This window comes from Calypte anna, chromosome 2 (genome assembly GCF_003957555.1).
Source record: "Calypte anna isolate BGI_N300 chromosome 2, bCalAnn1_v1.p, whole genome shotgun sequence".
Classification (NCBI taxonomy): Eukaryota; Metazoa; Chordata; class Aves; order Apodiformes; family Trochilidae; genus Calypte; species Calypte anna.
In genome coordinates this window covers 131078212-131103397 of record NC_044245.1, presented here as the reverse complement: position 1 = coordinate 131103397, position 25186 = coordinate 131078212, and the positions used below count along the sequence as shown (strand labels likewise).

The 25186-nt window shown below is 49.3% G+C and overlaps 1 protein-coding gene across 1 annotated transcript; it reads left to right on the top strand.

Moving 5' to 3' along the window:
- Positions 1-2996: 2996 nt before the first annotated feature.
- Positions 2997-8537, top strand: KLF10 (Kruppel like factor 10). The gene is made up of 4 exons (XM_030445888.1): positions 2997-3130; positions 5174-5422; positions 5573-6476; positions 7369-8537. The coding sequence occupies exons 2-4, from the start codon at positions 5192-5194 to the stop codon at positions 7626-7628; spliced, it is 1395 nt and encodes a 464-aa protein (XP_030301748.1). The 5' UTR covers positions 2997-3130; positions 5174-5191; the 3' UTR covers positions 7629-8537.
- The last annotated feature ends 16649 nt before the right edge of the window (positions 8538-25186 follow it).

Below are 25186 nucleotides of genomic sequence, written 5' to 3'. Positions count from 1 at the left end.
GGGAAGCCAAGGTGAGTATGGACATGGAGGTCAAGCAAGGGCAGGAGAAAAGAAAAGTCAGAGACAGAAAACAAAACAGAACAGGCCACCTGCAGCAGGAGCTGATGCTGCAAATCAGCCTTTCATTATTTTCTCATATAACTCCACACAGTGGAGTCCAGCAGTACCTGCTGGTGCTGGGTCACATCCTACTTCATGGTGCATAAACTGAGAGAAATATGGCCCAGACTCCAAAGCATCTGCAATAGCCTCGCTCAGCATCTCCCGAAAGCTACCCTTATGACAAATCTAAGGCACATGATCCAGCTTAAATATTGCTATACCAACCTCTTCGTATTTCCATTTTATGTGAAAATAATTGTATTTTCTCCAAAGAGCAATTCTGAAATTTTTCTTCTAGAGAAGTACTACAAAGTTACCTGAACTTCCACAAGTAGTTCAGTACACACCTTCAACATCTTGCCAGAGCAAGCAAACTAAAAATGGTAACTGTAGTTCAAGTTGGGAACTGGAATTTTAATACTGATGTTCTCACTGTATCAGTTAAACCTCTGTGGATACGCAGTACATATTTAGGATGAAAGAAGTGACAATCTGTCTCATGTTCTGCTGAAGTACAGGTAGAAGTTCTTAGTTTTGTGAGTGATGTTATCACATAGGGTTAAGCTGCAATGCCTGTGCAATTTTAAAGATTTAGTTTTAGGGGCAAGAATATGCTTCCAAAGATCTTTCAAAGTGTTTTAAATAAACACAATTATAATCACACACACACACAAAAAAAGTAACAGAACCTGCCATAACAGAAAACACAGAATGTCACCAAGAACTACTGTGTATTAGTCTCATTATTTGAGATGGAGTGGATGCAGGCATATGCCACTAAGAGCCAAAGTCTTTCCCCAGCCATGCCTTGCATGATGGTAGCACCTTTTAGCAAAGAACAGCATGTTCTGGGAGTAGAGCAACCATTTCATCAACATTTTTTCCTGTTGGTTTCAGCAAGAAATACAGAGTAAACAATTTCTCCTGTTAAGACACCCAGCAATGTGGGATCCAGTGGAGTAATTTGTAAACAACTGCTTGCTACTACTGGTGAAAAGGACTTGGGTCATCCTGAAGTGAACTCTCATTTGGGAATTCTCTCTAGATAAGAAAATCAGTTTCACTGCAGGGGAAGCAGGGATCTGGTAAAATCTGGCCAGAAGGCAGACAGCTACTCAGGTTACCTAACAGAAACAGAAGGAGACAGACTGTCAAGTGGCACATTTTTTCAGGCATGGAAGCTGTAGGAATGAAGAAGAAATGAGGAAGGAGGGATCCCACTAAAAGTCTGGTGCAGGGGGACACAGCATCCCACCAGACACTGGTACCAGTGTGAAGCTGAATAACAGAGATTCCAGCTGTACAATGAAAACCAGAGGAAATGCTGGAATTGAAGGGATACAAAAAAACCTGTGTCTTCCTAAGAATAAAAGTGCCACTCCTCTGTCAATACACAAGGTTTTTTTACTAATTAAGAGTGGTTTTAAATTTATGTTTTACTCTGTGAGCATGTTTTGGAATTGTTATATCCTCATTCTTCCATCAGGCAGAAGAAACTATTCGCTTGCTTTTCTTGCAGCAGTTTTTTTGCCTTTAGTCATAATTGAACATTCTGGGAAGTTTCCAGGCCAGTTACAGGAGGACATAACCTGCTTGACAGATCCATTCTGTCAATTTGGATCTGCTGACAAGGGGATGAAGAATTAAACATTAGAGAATGCTGGACCTGACACCACTGAAAAGAGGGAAAGGAGGAAAACACCTCTTAAAAGGATGGGGGTGGAAAAATGGAAGAAATGCTCTGAGCAAACGAGGCTAGGCTGCCTAGGAAAAGAAGGAGGCGAAATCTCTCAAGTGAAGCTGAGTAAACAAGAGAAATGGAGCTGAGCCACAATGAGGCATCATCAGCAGTGTCCCTAGAGAAGAGCCCTGGCAGGACTCTGGCACAGGCAGGACTCGACAGCCGTAGCCTGGCTCGAGATCCTCAGGTGCTGCGACACAGACACCTTTCCTGCTTTTGCTAAAACTTTCTGACGTGAAAAAGAATCCGTCATTACTTCTGCACAGAGCAGCACACACCGAACGTATCTCGCCCTGCTGGAGTGCCGCAGACTGCAGTGTAACGCGATCAGCTGTGACCCAGCTCACTGGCAGCTGCCGGGAAGCCGGGCGGGGGAGCCCCGGGGCTGCGAGCAGGGGGGCCCCCTCAGGCGGGATGGTTCATGGCCGGACACCACCGAGCCGCCACGCTCTCCGGCTTACGAAGCCGCCCTGCCCGCAGGCTCCGCGGGGCTGGGGTTCCCCTCGGAGCTCCTGGACGCGACAGAGCTCGAGAGCAGACCGGGGCCCTGCCCGCCCTTCCCGGGACACCCCGGGCGGCTGCAAACCTGGAGACACCCCGACGCGTGGCAGCGGCCAACCCCCCCCCTCAAGCCCCTTTCCCGCCCAGAGACGGCTGCGTGCACCCGGCAGTGCCGCCAGGACACATCCGCGGGTACTCTGCCGGGTACCCCGCCGCTCAGCTACCGGGGAGGGGTGTGGGTGTGTGTGTGAGCCCACGGAGCCTGGAGCCGCCGGGCCGCTCCCCGCCCTGCTTCACCCCAGGGCCGGGGCAGCGCCGGGAAGGTTGCCCCCGCCCCCGCCTCTCCGTCCCCCCCGGCAGCCCGTGACCTCATGCGCGAGGAAGCGCCGGTCCGCCCCCGCCGCTCCCACCCGGTGGCGGGGGAGGTGGGGGGGGGAGGAGCGGGGTGCAGGCCGGGGGGGAAGGGGGCGGGGGCGGCACTGACTCAGCCGGCGGCGGGGACTCACCGCGCGCCGCGCACACGCCGCGCTGACACACCGGCCACGCCGCGGGGCAGCCGCCGATCACGCGCGGGTGCCAGCCGCTCATTGGCCGCCGCCTCACACACCTTTGTCGGCGATTGGTCGGAGGAGGCCGGGAGCCCCGCCCACCCCCCCTCCGCGCGCGGGGCCAGGGGAGCCGCCACCTGAATGGGGAGCGGCGAACAAAAAGAGGAAAATAACGGCAGCGAGCGGAGAGCGGCGGCGGCAAGAGCTCCGGGCACCTCGGCTCCCGCCAGCGGCTGCGGTGAGTGACCGGCACTGCCCGGCGGGCCCCGCCACAGGGAGGGGGGCAACCGGGGCACCCCCGGGCTGGGGGCACCTCAGGGTGTCCCGAGGTGGGAGGGAGTCCCCGGGAATAGCGCGACAGGGGGACCCCGAGGGGACCTGCAGAGACGGCTGACGGTGCGGGAGAGAGGAGGGACCGCAGACAGCGCCACGGGCGCGGGATCGGGCTGAGGCGGCGGCTGTTGGGGTGAGCCGCGCCGGAAGGACCGGAGCTACTGGGTGGTCTGAGGGGTGAGAAGAAACGGGGGAGCCCCATGGACACAGCCTGTGGAGCGGGCGGGAGAAGAAAGCCGCGGGAGGCGGGGAGGGAGAGGAGTTGCCGGGAACCTGTTGGCACCGCCAGGCTGGCGACGTGCAGCCCCGGTGCCTGCATGTCCGGGCGTGCCCAGCGAGGGGGAGCGGCGACGGCAGGAGCTCCGCGGCTGCATGTGCCAGGCAACAGCGAGAGGGAGGAGGGAGCGGCGGGGATGCCGGCGCGGCGGGGTCAGGCGGGGACCTGGGTGGGCGGTGCGGGGGCTGGGAAGTAGGGGAGAGCCAGCCTCCAACCCGCTCCCCGCGGGGTCGCCGCTTCGCTTTCCCCACGACAGAAGGCGCCGGGTGTGGCGGCGCTGACCCTCGCCCGGCCCCCGCCCGCTGCCAGGCGAGGGCGAGCCGGCTTCTCCGGCCGGGCGTTCCCCCGCCCGCGTGGCCCCGGGAGGCGGTGCGGCCCTGCCCGGGCTGTGGGAGCTCCGTCCCTCCCTTCCTGCCGGCTGCCTGAGGGCGGGGGCGGCAGCGCACAGAACTGGGTGAAAGGTCGGCGCGCGGCAGCACCCGGCCCGCCGAGCAGGCGCTGATCACGCTTTGTTCACATGCCTCCGCCCCCGGCCGCGCCTCGATCGGCCTCGGCCAATGGGCGCGGCGCGGCACGGCACGAGGAGCCAATAGGAGGAGGGCGGGGGCGGTGCGGGCAGCGGGGAGAGCCGGGGGTGAGGGGAAGGGGGGCGCTGAGGTGAGGGTGGTGCGCGACCAAGCGACGGGGAGAGAGACCGGAGCCTGCGCCCCTCCCCCGCATCCCCGTCCTCATCCCCATCCACGTCCCTGTCTCCGTCTCCATCCCCGTCTCCATGCCCGTCCCTATTCCCGCTCCGCCCCACGTGGCGGCCCTGCGGGGGCTGCTGGTGACAGCTGGGCCGGGGCTGCCCCACCGCCCCGCGGGGGTGCGGTTCTCTTTGAAAACATGCGTCTCGGCCGTGTCTCCCAGCCTGGAGATGCGGCTTCCCGAACGGAGGCTTTTCCACCCACGTCGTCTCATCTGGGGGGGCGGGGATGTGGTTCGTCAGCGCCGGCGGGCACCATCCCCCAGAATCGTATAGCTTTTTTTAATGGATAATCCTGGCAAATGAAGTCTAGGAGGCTTTCTTGCGTGGGTTGATTCCGAAAGGTGGCTGTTCAGATGTTTATATTTCAGTTCTCCAAGTTGGTGACTTTTCTCTCCTGTGTGAGAAAAGCCTGTGTGAGAAAGACCTTTTGATGGTTTTCCGGAGCATAGCTAATACCCTTTGAAGAAAATATGCTTCAATCTCAATACGGTCCTTTCTCACGTGTCAAAATAAGCACAATACTAAGGGCTGTGTTTAAAGCAAGAATGGAAAGAGGGTGGGATGAGGGAGGAAGTTTTGGATATTTTTGGGTGAGGTTTTTTGTTAAGCATTCAGACACAACACTTGCAATATGGAATAACTTAAATTGTTGCTTAAGATTTGCATGGAGTTCTTTTGTCTCCAGCAAATAAATAATCTTTACCAGATGGCCAGATTTCCCCACCAACAACTTCATTGAAACCTTATATAAATAAGAAAGAGGGCAGGAAAATTCAGGCATATCCCCCAAATGACCAAGTACTTGTAACTGACATGGGTTGCTTCGTTTGGTTTTTATAATGCCTTCTTCTAACTAACCTGCAATCTATTCCAACTTAGTATCTGGTTTCAAATTTTCTTTTTTTTTTTTTTTTTTTCCCTAGCTGAAACAAGAGTAAGAAATGGAGATGATGACTGAGAAACAGAGAGATACTAGGTATTTCTGGAACAATACTCCTCAAAAAAGTGATTACGAGGCTGTAGAGGCCCTGATTTCTATGAGTTGCAACTGGAAATCAGACTTCAAAAAACATGCAGAAATGAGACCTATAACTCCAGCATCTGATTTGTCAGAAGAGAGCGATGAGGCTTTGCTTCCTGGAGCAGCAGACTTCAGTGCGATACCAGCATTTGTAAGTCACTGAATTTGTACTTGTGTGTGCATGTTTTTAACTATTAGTATGGTGATAAATGCTCCCATGTATCACCCCCAAAACATACCCCCCATGTGGTGATACACTGGAGACATGCCCCCTGCTTACTGTGTCTCTCTCCCCACACAGTGCCTGACACCCCCCTACAGCCCTTCTGACTTTGAGGTGGTCCATCCTGGGGTCCATTCCGGGGCTCCCATGCCCACCCCAGCACTCAGCAGGTCTCCAGCTGAGGCTGCCAAGCCTCCTCTGGCTGCCTTTCAGAGAGAGCCAGAGAAGCCTCCAGCCACGGGGCCTCTGAAAGCTCAGGCAACGAGTGTGATCCGCCACACGGCTGATGCTCAGCTTTGCAATCGGAAAACCTGCCCGGTGAGAGCAGCCAGCGTGCTGAAATACCAGGATGGCGTCTCAAGGGAAACAAACAGTAAACAAAATGCCGAGGCAGAGCAGTCAGGGTGTTCCGCCGTGGCGCCGGGCAGAGCCAGTGATGAGAGCAATGAACTGCTGGTGGCAGAAGGAAAATCCACAGAACCAGCTGTCGGTCTGGTGCCCTTGACAAAGCCCTCAATCAGCAGACATCAGTTTCTCCCTGAGTCGGCGCAGCAGTCAGTGGGGGTGGCACCACCATGCCCTGCCCAAGGCAGTGGAGCCCCCCCTGTGCCAGTGATTTGCCAGATGGTTCCTCTGCCTGCAAACAACAACGTGGTGACAGCCGTGGTACCCAACACCACCCCAAGCCAGCCGCCAGCTCTCTGCCAGCCCATGGTCTTCATGGGCACCCAAGTTCCCAAAGGTGCTGTTATGTTTGTTGTGCCCCAGCCAGTTGTGCAGAGCACAAAGGCTCCCATTATTAGTCCAAACGGCACGAGACTCTCTCCCATTGCCCCTGCTCCCGGCTTTGTACCTTCTGCAGCAAAACCCACTCCTGTGGTTGATTCTTCAAGAATAAGAAGTCACGTATGCAGCTACCCAGGATGTGGGAAAACATACTTCAAGAGCTCCCATCTGAAAGCTCACGTCAGAACACACACAGGTTGGTCACTGTTGCTGGATGTTAAAATTGAATGTAGAATATTGCAGCTGTATACAGAACTTGTCCAGGTTGTAGTCATTACTGATTTGTTCATGGAACAAATTGTGGGGCAGCAATACAATACTTTTTTTGCCAGTGTGCATTGTAATGGTGCCTAACCTGACAGGAAATCGCCTGGAGGGGAAGTTGACTCAGCAGTTTGTTTCTGCTGGACTTGCTTCATGTCAGAAGGCAATTGGTAATGCTTCTTATGGGTGTGGAAGGAAGGCTTTGCCCTGTGTTAGGGTATCCTTTTCCAGAGCTGAAGACACCTTATTAGGCTTCTCAAGAATGCCTTTGTCCAAAGTGGGTAAACTTTTAAGAGTTTATTTTATGAGAGAATGTAAGGGTCCACTCTGAACTTACTTTAGGGTAACTTCTTCATGCCTCAGCTCTTACTGGGTTAGCAAAAGTCACATATAGTTCCACATAGGCTCACAGTGCACTACCAGAGCTCTGTTACAGAAAACATTATTATAGTTTGCATTTCAGGGGTAGTTTGGGGCATATTAAATTGTCATAATTTGGAGCTGAGAGTTCAAATCAGATGTCTTGAGACATAAAGAGCATCTCTGATTATTTGGTTCCAGAGAATTGTTAACCCTTCGTACTAGTCTTCATGGTAGTGAGTCTACATGATTAAATACTAATATATAAGTATTTTTTCACATTTCATATATTCATTTATTCATCACTATATTCGTATAGTGAATATTTATGCATATTATCAGCTCAGCTGTTGTAATAGCAACTTTTCTTAAAAAAAGCACCAAATCCTACCAGTCAAAGCAGTAGTGTTTGTTGCTCCCTTAGTACTCATGGTTATTATTTAATTATTTTTTTTTCTTTTTAGGAGAAAAGCCATTTAGTTGTAGCTGGAAGGGCTGTGAGAGGAGGTTTGCACGGTCTGATGAACTGTCTCGCCACCGCAGAACACACACTGGGGAGAAGAAGTTTGCCTGCCCGATGTGCGAGCGGCGCTTCATGAGGAGCGACCACTTAACGAAGCACGCGCGTCGCCACTTGTCAGCTAAGAAGTTACCAAACTGGCAAATGGAAGTGAGCAAGTTAAACAGCATTGCTGTGCCACCTCTGTCTGCCACCATGCAGTGAAAGGACTTACTCCAGAGGTGGTGGAATTAACTGTTGTTGCTGGGGTATGCCAGCTGAAAAAAGGCTTTTGCTCCCGGTCCGTGGTTGTCCCGCGCTGGCTGCCGGTGGCGGTGCAGCAGAGAGGCGAAGGCAGCCTGTGCTTGGTCACAAAGCATGTTGCTGGGAGAACTGGTGGCTGACTGGAATAGCGGGTGTCTTTTGCACTGGTAAGGGAGGAGAGAGAGAGAAAGGGAAGGTTCTAGAGCGAGCAGCAGACATTGTGCCAGTTTTGAATTTTGCAGATTATTTATATATACTCCAGATGAGTCACATGTGAGTGTTACTGAAAGTTTGCGGCTGGTGCTTGAGACCAACCCCAATGTTAACGTTCAGTTGTTGATCTTCAGTACAGTACAGACTAGGAAGACAGCAATGCACAGGCACAGGCTTGAAAGCCCAGAATGCACCTGCACAAAATAATCTAAATCAGTTTTACTTCTGCCACCCATTTGTGATAGGAATCTTCCTCCTATCCCTTTTCTGGCCCAAACATCAGTGATGATTTGGTGCCAGATTGCTGAAGATCTTAGGCCTGTCCTCCTGCATGGGGTGTTTAACACACCCAGCTTTATACTGCTGTCTGGGGGGGCTTGGAAAGGACACTCTGTACTGCTGTCCAGGGGACTTGGAAGGGACACTCAGGGGCACCATGTGGGCAGCTGGAGGGTGGGAACATTTCTGAATCCTCATGAGCTTTGTAGTATTTTCCCAGGTTCTTTGGTAAGCTTTGTGATGATTAAAATTGGTTGTACCTGGGCATTGCACGATGCTTCTGCTTTTGTGTTGCTTATGGTTTCCTTTGTACCTTCTCACAGCTGTGTACCACTGTGTTTTTCATAAGTGGCTACAGTGCACTTTTAAGAGAAAAAATGTAACTGTAAACTACGTGGGTTGATTGAGGAAGAAAACCAAGAATCTTATGCTTCTCGATCATGTTATTCTTTGAAAGATGGTTTATATGGAAAACGAAATAGGTATATTATGTATTGTATAAAGCTAGAAAGTTGTGATTCGAAAAGCAAAGTGAAGCAGTAAAGACCAGCCTAGAATTTAAACTGTAGCTTTTTTGACAAATAATGCATCAACTTTCACTATTTCTATTTTATCATATTATGTTGGAGACACGCATCAGAAAGTGAACTATTTGAAAATAGTGTATTAGATCTGCTTTTTGTGACTACTTTAAAGATTTGCACATTTCTTATGTTGTACTTTATACTTTGTTTACAATAAAACCAATTTTCTCTAATGCAGACCTCCCTTTTCTTTCTCTGTAACAGAACTTATCCCTTTGCAAGGAGAATAACCTCAAAACAAAGTATAGTGTCCATCAGTGTGTGTCCTGATCAATGAAACACTTCGGTATATCTTTTAAGTGTTATAAAGCCAACAAGAGTGGAATTTCAAGTCTGCACTTACTACCCTGAGTCTCTGTTTCCATCTGCTTTTTTTCCTCCCTATTATTCATCCCCCCTCCTTTCCTCCGAGCACCCCCTAAAAAAAAAGTGTTTCTGTGGGCTGTTAAAACAAGGTGAAAATTACTTCTCTTTCCTGGCAATGGACCCACACTGCCTTACCCCGGGTGGAACCCAGCTCCTGTTTCCATGGCCGGGCTGACAGGTGAGGTGGTGGCTGTGCTCCCCACCACAGGGGCTCCAGATCCCCTTCGTGGTACTGCTGAGCGCCAGCTGGAGCTTGTGCCCTTCCTGCCACTGTTCTCCAGGGTGGGGGTCTGCCAGCCCTCTCAGGGTCCTCCCTTAGGGGGGGTTTGCCTCCTCGGGGCAGTGGGTGGGCAGCACGGTTCCTCTGCCTCCTGTAGCCCCTGCCCACCCGTGGGAGCGGCCACTCTGTGCTGTCCCCGGGGCTGTGTCCCTCCTGCTCTGCCCTGCCTGAGGGATGCTCAGGTTTCACAACTGCGGGGCTGCTGACGCACTGCTCTGCCTGCGGGTGCTTGGGGCAGGGGCACTCCTTACCTTGCCCTGTTTGACGCAGTGCCCTGCGTAGGAAAAACCTGAGTCACTGTCCTTTCTTCTTGTTCCAGGGGTAATACAACATCACAGCCCAGTGGAGTAGAGACTTCCCCAGGAGCCTGAGCCTCGCTCCACCATCTTGCTTCAGGGTATTTTACATTTCATGGGTGTAAAATAGAAGTATTGTGAGAGCTGTGGGGCTGAAACCCTTCCATATCTGCAACAAGCCATAGGGCTAGGATGCTTGGTCTCCTCTCCAGCTCTGGCACACTAAACCTTGAATCCAGTTTCATGCCGTGGCCCCACATAAGGGGGGCATAAGGAAAGTGCCACCCTCTTCTTTACCCTGCCTGGCTGTGGCTCTCCTCAGCAGTGCTTCTGGTGGGCTTTGAGCCCCCTCCAGCTCAGCAGGCAGCTGGAATGAAATCTGTCTTCCCAGGTGAGTCCTCTTGTTCTGCCATGCAGTAAAAGGTGGAGAAGGGAGTTTCTGTGTCATGGCTATCTCACTTGCCATCTCCACTGCCTGGGTTTTCTGAAGAGAACCTGGTGCTTTCTGTGTGGCATCCACCTCCAGAGGTGTCCACAGGGTGTGCCCTGAGAGCACTCCCTGGGGAGGCCTCTTTCTGGCACTGCTGTGAGCTAAAGAAAACATGGTTTCTCTCTCTAAATACAGAATTGAATAGTAAAAAGTGCACTTCTGACTGACCATAATTGTGAATTTAACTCACATAACATTTTTTAAAGCTTAGCCATGGAAGCCAACTGGAAATGAAACCAGCCATTTGGGGGTTCAGTCCAAGTCTCACCTGAAAAATGTAGTTGAACAGACATCTTTTGGCAATTTTTCAATGCTGACTTTATTGGGAAAAAAATGAAATGAAATTTGGTTGCATAGTAGGAAACTTGATTTTTATTAATTTTCTACAGGTTTCTGTGAATAATTAGTGTTTCCTTACTCCTCTAGGTAAACCAAAACCACACGCTGAACCAAAATGCTCTTGGCAAACCCTCTGGTACTATTTGTATTTGGATGCCAACACCAATGGGTGTTGGGGGAGATAGGGGACCATCTGTGGGGGCAGAGGGTGCCAGCCTGCCCTGGGGGTAGCACAGGCAGAAGGGGAGCAGGGCTGGAGAGAATGTACTGGAGGGCTCAGGGTCATCCCACCCCACGGCTAAATCAGCATGGATAAGAGATGGCACTGGAGTGCCAGGGCACCCTGGGTATGCTTTTGCCAGTGCTTGGAGGATTTTAAGCTCTTCAAAGAGGATGAAGAGAAGGCTGGAAAAAGCAAGCATTTCCCCTTGTGGTTTGGAGGAGAATAATTTCCATTACAGCAGGAGTATTTGTGGAAGCCTTAGATGCTCTATGAGTGACCTAATACATCTTTTAAAAGAAGAGGGGTCCTGAGCTGGGGCAGCTTGTCTGGAGCCACAGACATGGCTGAGATGAAAACAGCCTGTCTACCCTTCCTGCCTGGGGAGCTTGGCTTTCTGAGGTTTTTCCTCCCAAGCCTTGCCATCCAGCCATGCTACTTCAAGATACCCTTGACCAGCTGATCCTGTGGCTCTGGTCTGCACTGCCTCAGTGATGGGGTGGGTGCCACAATACAGACCTGGCACATGCCTGGCAGCTGAGAGGAAGGGGTTTTGCCTGAGCTGGCCTGAGGCATGCACACCGCATGCAGAGGCACCAGGTATTCCCCTGGCAACTCCCCATTTTTATTATAAAGATGATTCATTTGTCTGCTTTGGCAACAAACTTGGATCACCAAGGAAACACTCACAAGCTGTCAGAAAAGTTAGAGCACAAAATCAGGTCAGGAGAAATGATGAATGAATGACTATGTGTTTTGTGGGCTCGAGATTCCTGCTGCTCTGACCACAGGGTTTCTGCAGGAGAAGTCTTTGCTTCCGAAGCATGTGGTCAGCGGCCGGGAGGGAGCTAATATTCAGCTAGAACAAATGTTTCTGGAGTATGTCTTACGATGTAGTGTGTCACACAGAGCTTCCATGTCTTTTTTAAGGTTATTGTGATCTGGAACAATTTCTGTTGTCACCTAAAGAAAACATGATACTTCAGCAACAAGAAAATAAGAACAGAACATGTCTTTAGCCTTCTCATCATGTTAATAAGAAGACAGGGGCTAAACATGCTCATGTCCTTGCTGTGTTGAGGTCTAAATCAGGTAACAGTTGTATAAAATGCTTTCAATAATTCAGAGAGTTTGTTATCCTATCAAAGTTTTGATGAAACTTTAGACTTGCTTTAAACTTTATACTTTATACTTTATACTCCAGAGTATTCTACTCTGAATGTTGATGTAATTGGTGAAAAAATTCTGCTGCTACCACTGCTTCATCAATGCAGAAATTTTAAGTAGCTATCGAGGTATGTGCATGGCAACAACTTCCCTAAGAAACCCATGCAGCAGTTATGGGAGTGCCCATGCCCATGCACCAAGAGCTGCAGCGCGACACAAGCACACCCTGCCTCAGCTAAATACTCCCCAGGACCACTGCAAAACTCACATGTCTTTGTGTACTTGAGGCATGAAGCATCTCTGCTCAGCTCGTCTCCTGTCTGCTTCCAACACATGCAAGAGAGATTTTACATTTATCAAATCTATTTTTTTTCCATCTGTTTGGTTCACAATTGGGCTTTTTGATTGTAGAGGTCTCCTTCAACCCTTGTGATTCTATGAACTTCTTATTTTTTTATGCCAGCTGGGCTGGATTCCCTCCTGTTGTCATCGTTTAATTGTGAGGGCAGGGATCATTGCAGTGATATGTGGGGGACTGGCACCAGGTACTGACTGTGAACAGCAACTTCAGGCACTTTAAGGTTTTCTGCTTGGGAAATAGAGCTTTTAATGTTTAATTGTTCAGTAGGCAGCTGCAAAGTACAACTCCCACCTTCCCAAAATGAAAAGAGAGAGAATGCAACCTGAGCAGAATTAAAGAAAGTATAGAGTACAGAAAGTACATCAATGGTACAAAATGCAAGGAGGCCACACTGTTAATCAAATCTTCATCAAGCAAACAATATATCAACTCCCCTGACCACCTGTCATCTGTGATGTGATATCAGCAGTCATTGCACTTTCTAAATATAGTTTTGAGCTGCAGTCATGCAAGAGAGCAGAGCAGCCATTTTCAAACAATCTATGCAATCAACTTAATGAAGACATATTTCCACATCAGCTGCAATCAGCATTCTTCGGGTAATCCCGACTAAAGGGGGAGGGAGAGCAAAGGCAGAAGCAAAAGCCACGGTTAGACAGAGGGATTCCCCCCCTCACATCCACACAGTGATGCCCGAGGAACGTGTTGGGGAGACTCTGGGAGCAGCTCCCTCCCCGGGGCTGTGCAGCCTGCACAGAGCTGGGAATCAGTTTCATTCCCTATTCTTCCCCCCACCAACATCACCTACCTTCCCTGTGCCACACGGGCACTCTGGGTCTCTTTTAATCTCCCCAGAACTGTCAGGCTTCCTGCCTGCAAGTGGCTCCACGCTGCCCTCCTCACACCCCGGGGCTGCCAGCTGGGTTATAGGGAGCTCCCACTGCTGGGAAATAGGCCCAGTGCTGCCTGCTGGCACCCCAGCCCTTCCACCTGGCAGGTGACAGTCACCCTGTCACTGGGTGCCCCATTGCCCTGGTGCCCTACTGCTCCTGGCTCTGCACCAGCTGCCACAGTCCAGAGCAAAGCTTGGGGAATAGGAAGCCAGAAGTATTCCCAGTATGCCCCCACTGGGGGCACTGGAGCAGCCTCAGCCCTATGTTGGAGCTGTGCTTCTGCCTGCTGTGTCATCCCTGACCCTTGGGCCCACCCTCCCCACCAGCACTGGCACCCACCAAGTCCCCAGCCCTGCCTGGCATCAGTCTGGAATTTGGGTCTCTTCTTATGAAGCTTGGGAGCTTAGTGACTCTAGGATTTCAGCTCCTTGCTTGGCCATGGCTGAAGTGATTAATGAACTCCCCAGGCTGCCAGAAAAGCTGCTCAGGATGGTGATGTGAGCACCTCTGATTCCTTTCACTAGGAAACCATGCTGGAAAAAGAGTCTTGGCATTTTCTGCAATAAACGGGAAACTTTGGCACTCCTGTGAAATTCTGAATGCAGCACACAGGTCAGAAATACTCATTGTTGAACTAAGGAGAAAGAAATTGTTACTGTCTGGAAGTATGCAGAGTGAAGCAGAGGAGGTGGAAATGGTGAATATTTATGGGTTAGCCAGCCTAGGTAGTATTGCTTGTGTCTTGCACTGATTCATCTTAACAATAACCTTCACAGCCATAGGACACCAAGAATCATTTCAGATCTTTCCACAGAAAAATATCTTAAGTGGTTAGTTGATAGTCTGCAGCTGGGGAGGCTCTTATTATTATTATTTCCATTTATGCAAAAGATTTTCAATTTCCTATTTAAGTGAAGCAACAAGTATGATGAGTCAATGATGAGTCACCACGCCAGGAAAAAAGCTGCAGGAAGACCGGACTATTTATAAAATGTAAAAGAAAGAGAGGAAATATATTCTAGATGCAGATAGATCTGGAAGGTGACTCCAACTTCTTTTATGGTATCACATATCTCCAGGCACCAGACAGCAAACCTTCCCGGAAGGAGCAGAGGAGTGCTGGGGGGGTATACATGCTTTTTCAGAGAGGATTCATTGATCTTGCATAGAGCAGCACATCCCACAGAGCCTGCTAGCCCCTCACACACCCCTGACACAGGAGAGCTTTGCAGCTCTCCTTGAGTTTCTGGGCCATGAGCAGGAAACAGGGCTCAGTCCCTCCAGCTCTCAGCTCACAACACTGTACCATGAGGTGGAATTCAGAGGTGCTACTAGGAAACAAGCAACAAAACTGTTTGACAATAGCTGTGAAGCCTTGGCATGGCTGTCCAAGGGCATTACTGGGAGCCCAGGCTGGCCTACGTGATCTCAGTCTGGAAATACTCTTGCCTGGTGCTGTGCTTAGTCAGCTAAATGCAACAGAATCTTTACCTTTGCCAAACACTGCCAGAGCTGTCTCCAGGAGCATCTGCAAGTAAGGTTGTGTGGCCTCTTTTGGCAGCAGGAGATCACACACCTCCCTGGCATTGACAGCTGGGTAATTATAACTGCTCTGAGATGCAGTTGGGTGGGGACAGAGGGAAAGACACACTGCCAAGAAGACAAAACACCTGAGGTCTTGAAAGTGCCACCTGCAAAACATGATCCATGTCTCCAGGTGAGGGTAGATTGCACCAGCACCTGATGGTCTCAGAGCAGAGGGGTCTGCAGTTCATGTCATTTAGGTGGCCCACACAGCTTTGCTCTTGTGTCCCTGCCCTGTGCTCACATCAGCTCTACTTCTAATGCTATGTCAAAATCCAAAAGTCTCTCACAAAACTGTGTCATGGCAAGCTTAAACAGCTGCTTAACCAGGACATATGGGCTGGAAGGTGATGAACTTTCTTTATCGCTTTACATGTGGATTATGTGCTGGTGGCTTGATTCAGCACTCACAGTTTTCATCCAAGACATGGATGTTCAGACCATGTCCCAGTTTTGGGGTAACTACATAACTAATGAGACTTAATGTGTTTAGGGGTGTATTTAGGCTCTAAGTTAATGAAAAAACAGATCTAGGGAAGAAAAAGGATGGATCATTAGAATTTAAGTGATAATTTCTCTTGACTTACTGTACACAAGGTGAAAAAATGTCCAGTACTATTTGCACAGCATTTCAGGTTTTGAATGGACAGCAGCTACACTGAGTGGATAGCAGTCAATAGTTTGAGTTGGGTGACAGCCCTGAAGTACCAAATCTTTAAATAAATCAGTGTGTTTGGGAGGGAAATCGAAGTGATGCCTCAGTTGAAGACAGCTAGTTTAGTTCGCTAAGTTATGAGGGTTGTCTGCCTTTGTTACCCAAAGGGGAAAAAAAAAATAAAAAGGTGGCAACTAATTTGTGTGCACTTGAAGTATTGCTGGTGTTAGTAGGTAACAGGAAATGAAAGACAAATGTTCCTGCAATGGTGTTTTGGTGGCTTTTACCAGCACCATGAATGGAAACTTTGCAACAAAGTATTAAAGGATTTAGTTTTGCAACACTGCTGCTGGGGAGGAGGAGAATTCTTCAGCAGTAACATGGTCCTGTCTTGGCTCTACCCTCTGCTTTGTTTTGGTGCCAGGCTGGGCTGTATGCAACTTGGGGACAATCCTTGGTGCTGGTATCTGGCTGGCAGTGATTTAAGGTTTCTTTCTCCCGGACTCTCATGTACTGTCTTGAGCCCTAAGCCTTAGCTATATAGTTCCTCTGTAAACGCTTTGGTTCTTGTTGTGCTGATGATCATGCCAGAGTAGCTTGGAGAAGCTGATTACCTGTGCAACTCTGGAGGAGGGTCAATAGGACTGAGCATCATTTGGGTCCCAGGGTGCAGCGTGGTTTTCGCTTCCTCCCTTCTTCCTCTTCTGGCTGTTGATCAACTGGGGAGGAGGGAGCAGTGCTTTTCCCTCCCCACCCTGAGCCTCTTCACTCATAAAGGTCAGTAGTGGGGATTGGGTGGGAGGAGAAAAACAGGCAGGAAGAATAGAGGGACAGGGCCACCCCCTTACTGACCTATGCTGGGAACCACAGCCAAGGCACTGCCTTGCCACTACCTGGTGTAATTAATACTGATGTAACAGGAGCTCTTTACAACCCCGAGCACTGCTTACAGTGTCATCTTAGTGCTGGGTTTGAATCACAGGACTTTCTTTTAATGTTACTGAATTAAAATTAAAAGTTGCTATTAATTAGCTCTTTTGCCTTTTGGCCTGTTTTACCCTGGTACTTTTTGTTTACACACCGATACTCTGTTTTCCTCATGGCTGCCTATGTCTTTCTGTCTTTAATGTCTACTGAGCAAATTTAATTCCTCATCGTCTCTGAAATCACTTTGCCACCATTTTAGTTTGGAACCAGCTTTGTGGGTGCACTGCCCAAGAAGCAGCAGGATGCTTTCATATGCTGTTTTGGATTTTAAAGTTTTGACAAGCACTGATATTTCCCATGGCAACAACCCCCATACAATACAGCACCCAAACCTTGCTCTTGCAGAAACAAATGTAGTTCTGCAGTGCCTGCTGCTTTCTAAGTGGATGTTTAATTACAGATGAGGTATAAAATGGGGTCTGGGGCCCTAGGAAGGGTGGCAAAGCTGGAGGGTGGAGGTTTTGCTGGATACAACAAAACTACAAACAAAATGACACACAAAATTTACTGGGTATAACCTGAAACTCTGCAAAACGAAGATTTTGCAGCTTTTGTTAGGGGAGGAGCTGATGCAAAAACCTCCTCCAGAAAGTCTCCCTTGCTCTGCCATCCTGGCTTCCCCCAGGCAGCAGGCACTCCTGCCTCCCACAACACATGCCAGGGGGTTTCCAATCTGGGCAGTTGCTGCCTTAAAATCAGCTGTGGTCAGAAAGAGAGATTTTCAAGGGTGCAGAGGATGTGCCACTGCAGGGGCCAGCTGGGCACCATGTGAGGAGGTCCCCTGGCCACAGCCCTGCTCCCCTACATTGGGCTTGGCTGTCTTGGGGTTGGAAATTCAAGCATGCTATGCCATTTTCATTGTGGTCCATTTTCTAAGGAGATCTTGGAAAACCCTCCCAGTCCTAAGGCAGGAAATAAAATCCCTTTTATTTTTCTCCCTCTCACAGCTTCCTTCAGACAAAAGAAAGTGCTTGCTTATGCTATGCCTTCTTATACTACCAGAACACCAGAGATGGGAATGAATGAGCCAGCTCATATTTCAGTATTTCAGATAAAAACATATAGTATTGTCCCCCCAAACTTATTCAAAAATTATTATTAAAAAGGTCATAATAGTTTATTCCTGATATTTTATTCCAAACAAGCACTTGCACAGCTTCTTGCTGAGATGTGCCTGAAAGGGACAGCTTTTCAGCATGAAGGTGTAGGACTTACCAAGTGTTTTCTAAGGCCTTGCAAATCTGCCTTTGCAGGAGTAGCCTTAGGCAACTTGCCGGGTTAAAATGCCATGAATGTGGGCATTGGAGCAGGAACTCTTTGCCCTGGGGAACACTGATGAGCTGATGGCTGTAGCTGTGGCTCCTTGCTGGCAGCAGTAACCTGGGGACTGCTGAGGGTTGTGCAGCAGGGGAGGCCTGAGGGGGAGGCAGCATCCAGGGAAAGGCTGTTGCAGAAGGACCATTTTGACACCATGTCCCACCAGGCAGCACCTGGGGTGTGTGGGGGGGGTGCTGGGGGTGGTGGCTTCGTGTGGCAGATCCCAGCCCCGACTCAGCAGCCACCGGGCAGCAAAGGGAGTCAGGTGAGGAGGGGGATCCACAGGGAGCTGCTGGGGCTTGGGAGGCCACACAGGTGCTGGGGATATAATCATAATTCAGGAGGCTTGCCTGGTCCTGGGCAGGGGCCTGGAGGAAGGCAGGAGAAAGAGGTGGGGAGGTGGGCAGGGACTGAGAAAGGGATAGCTGGTCCCTGAGGAGTGCAGGGTGTGTGATAGGAGGGGATGTCTCTAGGACTGCTGATATTTTGGAGTGCTGGCTCACAGGGTTTGAAACTGTGGTTCCCTAGAACTGTGCAAAAGCATAAAAGCTGTAAAAGTGATGAAATTAGCTCTGACTCCGCTTCCCTCTGCAATTATGGCATTTTTAATTAACTTCATGCAAAAAAAAAAAAGCCCAAATACTGTTTACTTTTTGTTGTTTTCTTCTACTGCTTTTATTCAGCATGTTGGCATCCCCCACACATTCCTCCAATGACTCAGACCCCTGGGAGAGAGAGGCTCAGAGGGACAGGAGGGTGCCAGCAATGTGTCTCCAGCTTGGCAGCACGGAGGCCTCAGCTGCTGTGTCCATGTTCAGCAGAGGCGAAGGTCAACACCATGATGTAGGACTGCAGTTCAGTGCCATCCCCACTTCTGTCCATCACATGCTCTGGAAAGGAGTGTAGGGAAGAATTGTTGTTCAGAGGTTGCTTCCCTTGTACTGCTCTTCCTTTTGGCCCTTTCAGATTTATGAAATCAAGGACATGAACTCTTCCAGTGGGGATCTAAGACCTCTTGACAGGAACATCTGCATGATCTTGGCTTGTGGAGTGGTGGGGAAGAAGGGCTGAAGATGCCTTTCAAGAAGGAAGCAGAGAACAGCAAAGGCAGGAGAAGCAGCTTTGCTTCTGCTAAACTGAAAAAGTTGCTGCCCTGTGGCTTCTCTAACATCACTTGCAACCTCCTGCCTGCCAGCTTTGTAGCAGGTCCTGCTGGACCCACAGCCTGATGCTGCATCTTACCAATGTCTCTTCCTCTTCTCTCCTCTCCCTTTTTCCTAGGTAATCCCAATTGGTTTTCCTCCTCCCAGGTGATCTTAAATTCAAACACAAAGGAGCTGAGAGGATTTTTCTAACACACAGCATCTGTGCAAAGCAGGTGAGAGGCTGTGCTGCCAAGGCTTCACTCCTGTCCTTGCTGCCCCTGCCTGTGTTTGTCCCCCGCAGCTGCTGTGGTGAGACAAAACAGCGTTTGCCACTTTGCTGCAAAAGTTTCTCCCCAGAGCACTCACATCTCCTCATGCAGCCCTGAGCCTGATGCCTAGGTGCCAGGCAGCTTCCCTCCTTCCCTTTGGTTTGCCATGTGATGGCCTATTTTGCAATTCAGAAGAAAAAAAACAGAGGAAAAAAGGGCTTGTATTAACTTTTCTTCTGGAATTAGAAAGGCAAATTACAATTCTCAGCAGGTCAGACTGGTTTAATTCTGAGTGCTTCCTGTGCAATACCTGAGGTAACTCAGTGGCAAGCCAAAAAAAATACAGCTTGGCTGGGGGCAGAAAGCTGGGGGGTATTTTTCAGTCCCTGATACTCTGAGAGTATATTCCTTTATTAAAACAACAAATAAATCTTTTCTGAATATGAGTATACTTATTTGAAAACAAAGCCAGGAACTATGGCTTATCCTTAGACCTTGTTGTCTGGGACAAGGCCACAGTATTTTGGAAAGGTCACTTCATTTCATGAAGTGGGTTCTTCATTAGTCAAAGCTGACAAAAAGTCTCTAGCCTGATTCTTATCATTGTCCTGGAGTTCCCAAGGGTATTTAGAGAATCATAAATACAACAAGAGCCTTTAGGAAAGTTTGTTACAGAGGGTATTTTAAAGCTGTGGTTGATCCCCGGTGACATGAAGACCTCTGGTGATTATATGGATGCTTGAATTTATGGAGTTAATTCTCTAATAAAGTCTGTGATAGTAAAAGATGAAAATGGAACCTTCACACACCCCAGCAACACTGATTTCCATGCCATTTCACTTGTGGAACAAATTTAAGCCAGCACATGAGCAGGAAGGTTGTTCAGTGAGGGGTGCTGCTGTGAGGGGGGGTGGGTATCACCCCAGCAATGCACAGGACAGCACCAGGGCTACACCTCCCCCCCTGTACAACACAGGTCAATCCACTTGCTGTTTGCAGCTCCTGATGCTGAGCCTGGGGAGACTGAGACACTGGAAAGAGGTTTCCCAGAGAAGCTGTGTCTGCCCCCTCCCTGGAAGTGTTCAAGGCCAGGTTGAATGGGGCCTTGAGCAGCCTGGTCTGGTGGGAGGTGACCCTGCCCATGGCAAGGGGCTTGGAACTGGGTGATCTTTAAGGTCTCTTCCAAACCATTCTTATTCTGTGACTGTCTTGTCTTCAGCAGGAACTAGTGTGGAGACCCATTGGCCCCAGCACTCGGTGCTTGGGATTTGAAAGGGCTGGGCTAGGTCAGCACTGAGCAGCACATGTGGACAGCTGCAGCCTACCCAGGGATGAGCCTGGGATATTTTTCCCTGCATGCCTGGACCCCAACCCATAAATTGCATTGGTCGGGTAAATGCCAGAGCCACTGGAGCTGCAGCAAGGGAGCTATGCTTGCTCATTCTGGTTCACTGTAGTCACTACATACCTGGAAAGGCCAGCCCTGACTGACCCTGTCGGCACCCACACTCCTGATGACAACTCTGCATCAGATGAAGATGCTCCCAAATGGCAAAGACAGAGGAGATCCTCACCCCAAGGCTGAACTTTGAGCACTTTGTCCATTCCCTGCTGTAGGGCTTTACTTGTCCAGCTCTACCCTTCCTGCCTTGGAGAGGGGTTGTTCTAGGTTTGCTCTCTGCCTGCTCTTATCTGGTGTGAACTGCAAGGCTGGGCCCTTTGGGTGAGAGCAAAGCCTAGGAACAAATCTATAACCTCTTCACTCTGTGTTAGTTGGGCTGATGCTGCAGAAAAAGCCCTGCCAGCACCTACAGCAGAACTTTGGAACAAAAACTACTTTAGCTGGCTGTGGTCAATGTTCAGCAAAATCTGTCTGAAGCCAGATTCTCTGGAAACTCCAGCCCTGTCCCACACATCTTCAGATCCCAGAAGAGTTGAGCTGGAAGGGGAGCACCACAAACCATGGTGTTTCTTAACAAACACTGGAGTTCATGATGAAGCTCCTGGTGAACTTGGTGCTCCCTGACATGTGGCACCCACAGTGTGTGCAAGCACTTCCCTGCAGAGTGGGCAGCCCATGTTCACACTTCTCAGAAGTCTGGCTCTCTTCAACGAGAAAATTGGAGCCAGGTGGAGCAGTGGTCTAGGCAAAGGGTGCTTATGTATTTTTTCTTTTAGGGCCACAGGCTAAGCAGAAAATCATCTTGTGCTGCAGAGGCTTTTTATGCTCCTTCTCAGCAAATAGACCTGTGGCCAAAATCTGAGCTGAAGCTTCTCTGTGCCAAGAGTTTGCAGGCCACATACAGCACCTGCTGTGGTCCTGCTGCTCCTCTGTACTAGAAGTGAATGCCCTAAAATAAACAAACAAAAATAGGGGGAGAGAAAAAGAGGAAGCTTGATCAGAGGGAATGTCAGCTGATAAAAGCAAAAAATCAATTTGCTAACATAACTTTTACAATCCTTGAGAACCTCAGCCAAAAATTAAGCAATCCCTTTGCCTCACTCTGCCAAGTGACTTTCCATCTGCACCATCTATATTAGCTCATGTGAAACTCTCTCACTACTGATTTTTTGATAAAAGAATTTTAAAGCCCAACTATCTTGGTGTTTTAAATTTCAATTACTGTGGTGCTCACTGGTGTGCCTGGCAGAAAGCACGAGTCTAGTCAGCTTGCTTTTGCTCTTTCTTTTTCTTTATCTAGCTATTCTAAGTTACTCCTTTGCCCAATGATACAGTCGCACAGTGACACTGTTGATGGTCACCTTTATTCCAGATGAAAGGTGCATGTCTTAAAGCCTCTTGGAGAGCCTGCTGACAGCCTGAGTTTCTCATCCTTTTGGGTCCTCTGTGTGCTACCTGCCACAAACTGGTGGTACAGGTACCCCAGCAGGAGGTGACATGAGTTGAGGTTTCTCTGGTCAGGAGTAATCAGCCTTATGTGGTCAACATGGGTGGATTAGTAATCATCTACCTTTGGTCCTCAGCATTTAGCAGAGCTAAAATGCCTCACTGAAGCGGATGTGAAAGTTGGTGAGGCCCACTGCATCCTGCCACAGATTCCTCTAGCCAGCTTTGGCTCTTCTGTATGGTGCTGGGCACATCTTCTCAAGTATTTATGTGCCTTTCATAGACATCATGTAGGAACAAAAGAGTAGGTAGGGTATGTGCAGAAGGATATACCAGCACTTGCTATAAAAATGCTAATGCTGCTCGAGGTCCCTCGAGGGTGTTCAGTGATGTGCAATGAATTACTTTTATATGTCTTTGTGAGTAGTTGTGAATTTAACACTGTTTTCAAGGAGAAAAAATTGTCTCTATAATCACTGTCAAGGAGATGAAATAAAAACCATTCCAGCCAGCAAGCATAAAAATTCCTGGCCTTTACCTTTTGAGTCTTCCTGATGATGTCTGAAATCAAGTTAAATCTTTATACCCAGGAGAAAACTGGCACAAACAATGTCAAAGAGACTGATGTTATGCTAGGCAGGGGAAGAGCCTCTGTGTCTTCAAACACATTTAGTTACCCTTCCTTTTATAATAATCAAAGGAATATTCTAAAAATGTTAGATTATTAGAGGTAAGATCATGTCCCTACTTGTTATTTGTGATACTCTGCTCCACCGTAATGAGTGTAAGTGATGAACTGCTGTTTCTGCCACATCTCATGGGTCTACCAAAATGGTTCCCATGACAGGATGTGGATGAGGTCAGATCTCCAGAGTGTCATCAGGAGGCACACCTGTGTAGATCCCAAGCCCCAGACTTACATCCCTCCAAAACACAGGTGTCCAGGACTGATCCAATATTGCCAGATCTCCAGGATTAGAGTTCAAGTCCTAGAGAAACCAGAGGTTTTCACAGGAGACTACAAGATGTTTTGAGTTTCTTTAATAATTAAGAACTGATTAAACTTCCCTCTGTGGAGAAATCAGTTGTGCAAGAAAGTAAACATTGAGCTATTAATTTTATTTATTTCCCATTTAAAAGCCAACAGTTCCCTTACAGCAAATTAACTGTGCTGGGATTCGAGTTCCTGCTGTCATCAGCAGGGGATGGATGGGAGCTTCTTCCTACACCCTGCAGCGGGCCTGGCCCAGGATGGATGGAGGTTCAGGAGAAGCTAATGAGCCTTTCAGACTAGCAGGCACCATCAAGTCATCTAGTTTGTTACACTGCATTTTATACCATTACATCCCAGCTGGTTATTTTGAACAGAGATAAATCTTGTGCTTGACTCTGATACTTAGTGAGAAGCATCCACTACTGCTGTGACACATCATCAGCAGAGAAAAATCCCACCAAAGATGTTTGTAACATGTTCCAGTCATTCCCTGACTTTGCATCGCTCTTTGGTCTGGCTTTGGGCCATTGCTTTTTCTACCAGGGGGCTTACAAAGCCCCTAGAACATGTTTTTACTCTTGGATATGGATGGTTGGCCAAAAATGTGGGATCTTGCCATGCTCTAGTGAGGAGAGGTTGTTGAAAGAGTGAAGCACTTTTGGTGCAGCCTGTGTTTATTTATAGATATATCCCAAAGCCTGTGCTTCTCTCCATTCTGGGGGCAGGGTCAGCTCTCCTAACATTCTTGTTTTAAATTTGTCCCTCACTGATTCCTCCTGAAGTTGTTTGGAACTTGTACTCTTTACTCCTTTAACATTTCACTCATGGTTTCTCCTTGTCAAGTGCAATATAGATTTGAGCACTCTCTGTCCCACACCGTGCTGGGTCTCAGGTACATAAGCCCTCTGATGAGACAGGTACTGAAGGTGGCCCTCAGGCAGTCTCAGGGTGCAGCATCTTCCAGCCTGAGGGCTTCAATGTTCTCAAGCCTATGCTCAGCTTTTCAATTGCATTTCTCACCTGAAACTGTTTATCTTTTTTGACACATTTGGTCAGCCTTGTTCTTGTTCTGCCAATAACATGTTCCCAAAGAGATGGTCAGAAAAATGGAAAGGTCCAGGGCTGTTCTGTCTGTGCACAGCCTGGGTGTCACCTCTCCTCCTCGAGTGACTCCTGCCTCCAGCTGCCAGGCATTTGCCACGCAGACCAGGGGTGATACCTGGCATGGAGCAGGGGCCACAATAATCTGGCTGTGAAGGTGGTGCAGCTTTTGTTTCAGGGTGCCCTGGGGACAGGCTCTCACCGGAAAACTCCTTTCACATGGGCTGCTAGAGGGGAAGTTCTGGTTGTGCTGCCTGCAGAGCTGCCTGCTGCCAGCCAACACACTGACAGGCAGCACATCCCTCTGCTCCCTGGCTCCACTGCCCTCTGTGAGCTAATTTTAAAACCTCTTTAAAACCAGATTTTACCTCACATGTAATTCTCAGCAGCATGAGCCTCAGGCTGAAGCTGAGCTCATCTGTATTGATTGGCTTTGCTATTCCCTGGCAGTGCACGGGTCTGAGAGTGCAGGGCCAGGGCTGGGCAGCAGGAGAGCAGTTTTGGAGAGCCATAATTATGTATTTTCTCCCAGACCTCCCATATAGCTCAAGGGTTTAGGCAAAATGAAGTATAGCACAACAAAACCTCTGGCTGCATCCCATGCACAGCTCTCCATGCACTGACATTCCCAGAAGCACATGTTTGCATCCAGGACTGTGTTGGCTTCTGGCTCAGTCCTCCCTTTGCTGTCAGAGTGATGGAGCACCTTCTTAAGGGTTCGCCTATGGTTTTAGGAAAATACCCCCCCTAACACTGTGGGGGGACGCTGTCTCCTCTGTGCTAGGGCTCTGGGTGTGCAGAGTGAGACTGAGGTGGTTTCTCCCTCTCACACAGCTGTCTGCAGGCTCCCTGGGAGGGGAGGCTGAGAGGGTCCCAGTGTGGCCTCAGAGCTGGGAGGAGGGAGGTGCAGAGCAGGAACCTTGCTCCTTTCATCACTGACATCCCTGGGCAGGCCAGCACTGAGGGAGATTGACAACACTGGGAATGCAAAACCTGGGAATTGCTGGCTGGGCATATTCCAGGAGGAACACTGCCAGTTTCCAGGAGCTGCTGTGAAGGCAGGGCTGGAGCAGCAAGCAGCAGGACCCCAGGCAGCCTGCACAAAGCTCCTGTAGGAGCCCCAGATTGGCC

Bases quoted from the DNA above. Each gene is read 5' to 3' on its own strand.
- KLF10 (XM_030445888.1), top strand. From the start codon at position 5,192: ATGGAGATGATGACTGAGAAACAGAGAGATACTAGGTATTTCTGGAAC. The intron at 5,423-5,572 runs GTAAGTCACTGA...CTCCCCACACAG, and splicing joins TCAGTGCGATACCAGCATTT to TGCCTGACACCCCCCTACAG. The intron at 6,477-7,368 runs GTTGGTCACTGT...TTTTCTTTTTAG, and splicing joins TCACGTCAGAACACACACAG to GAGAAAAGCCATTTAGTTGT.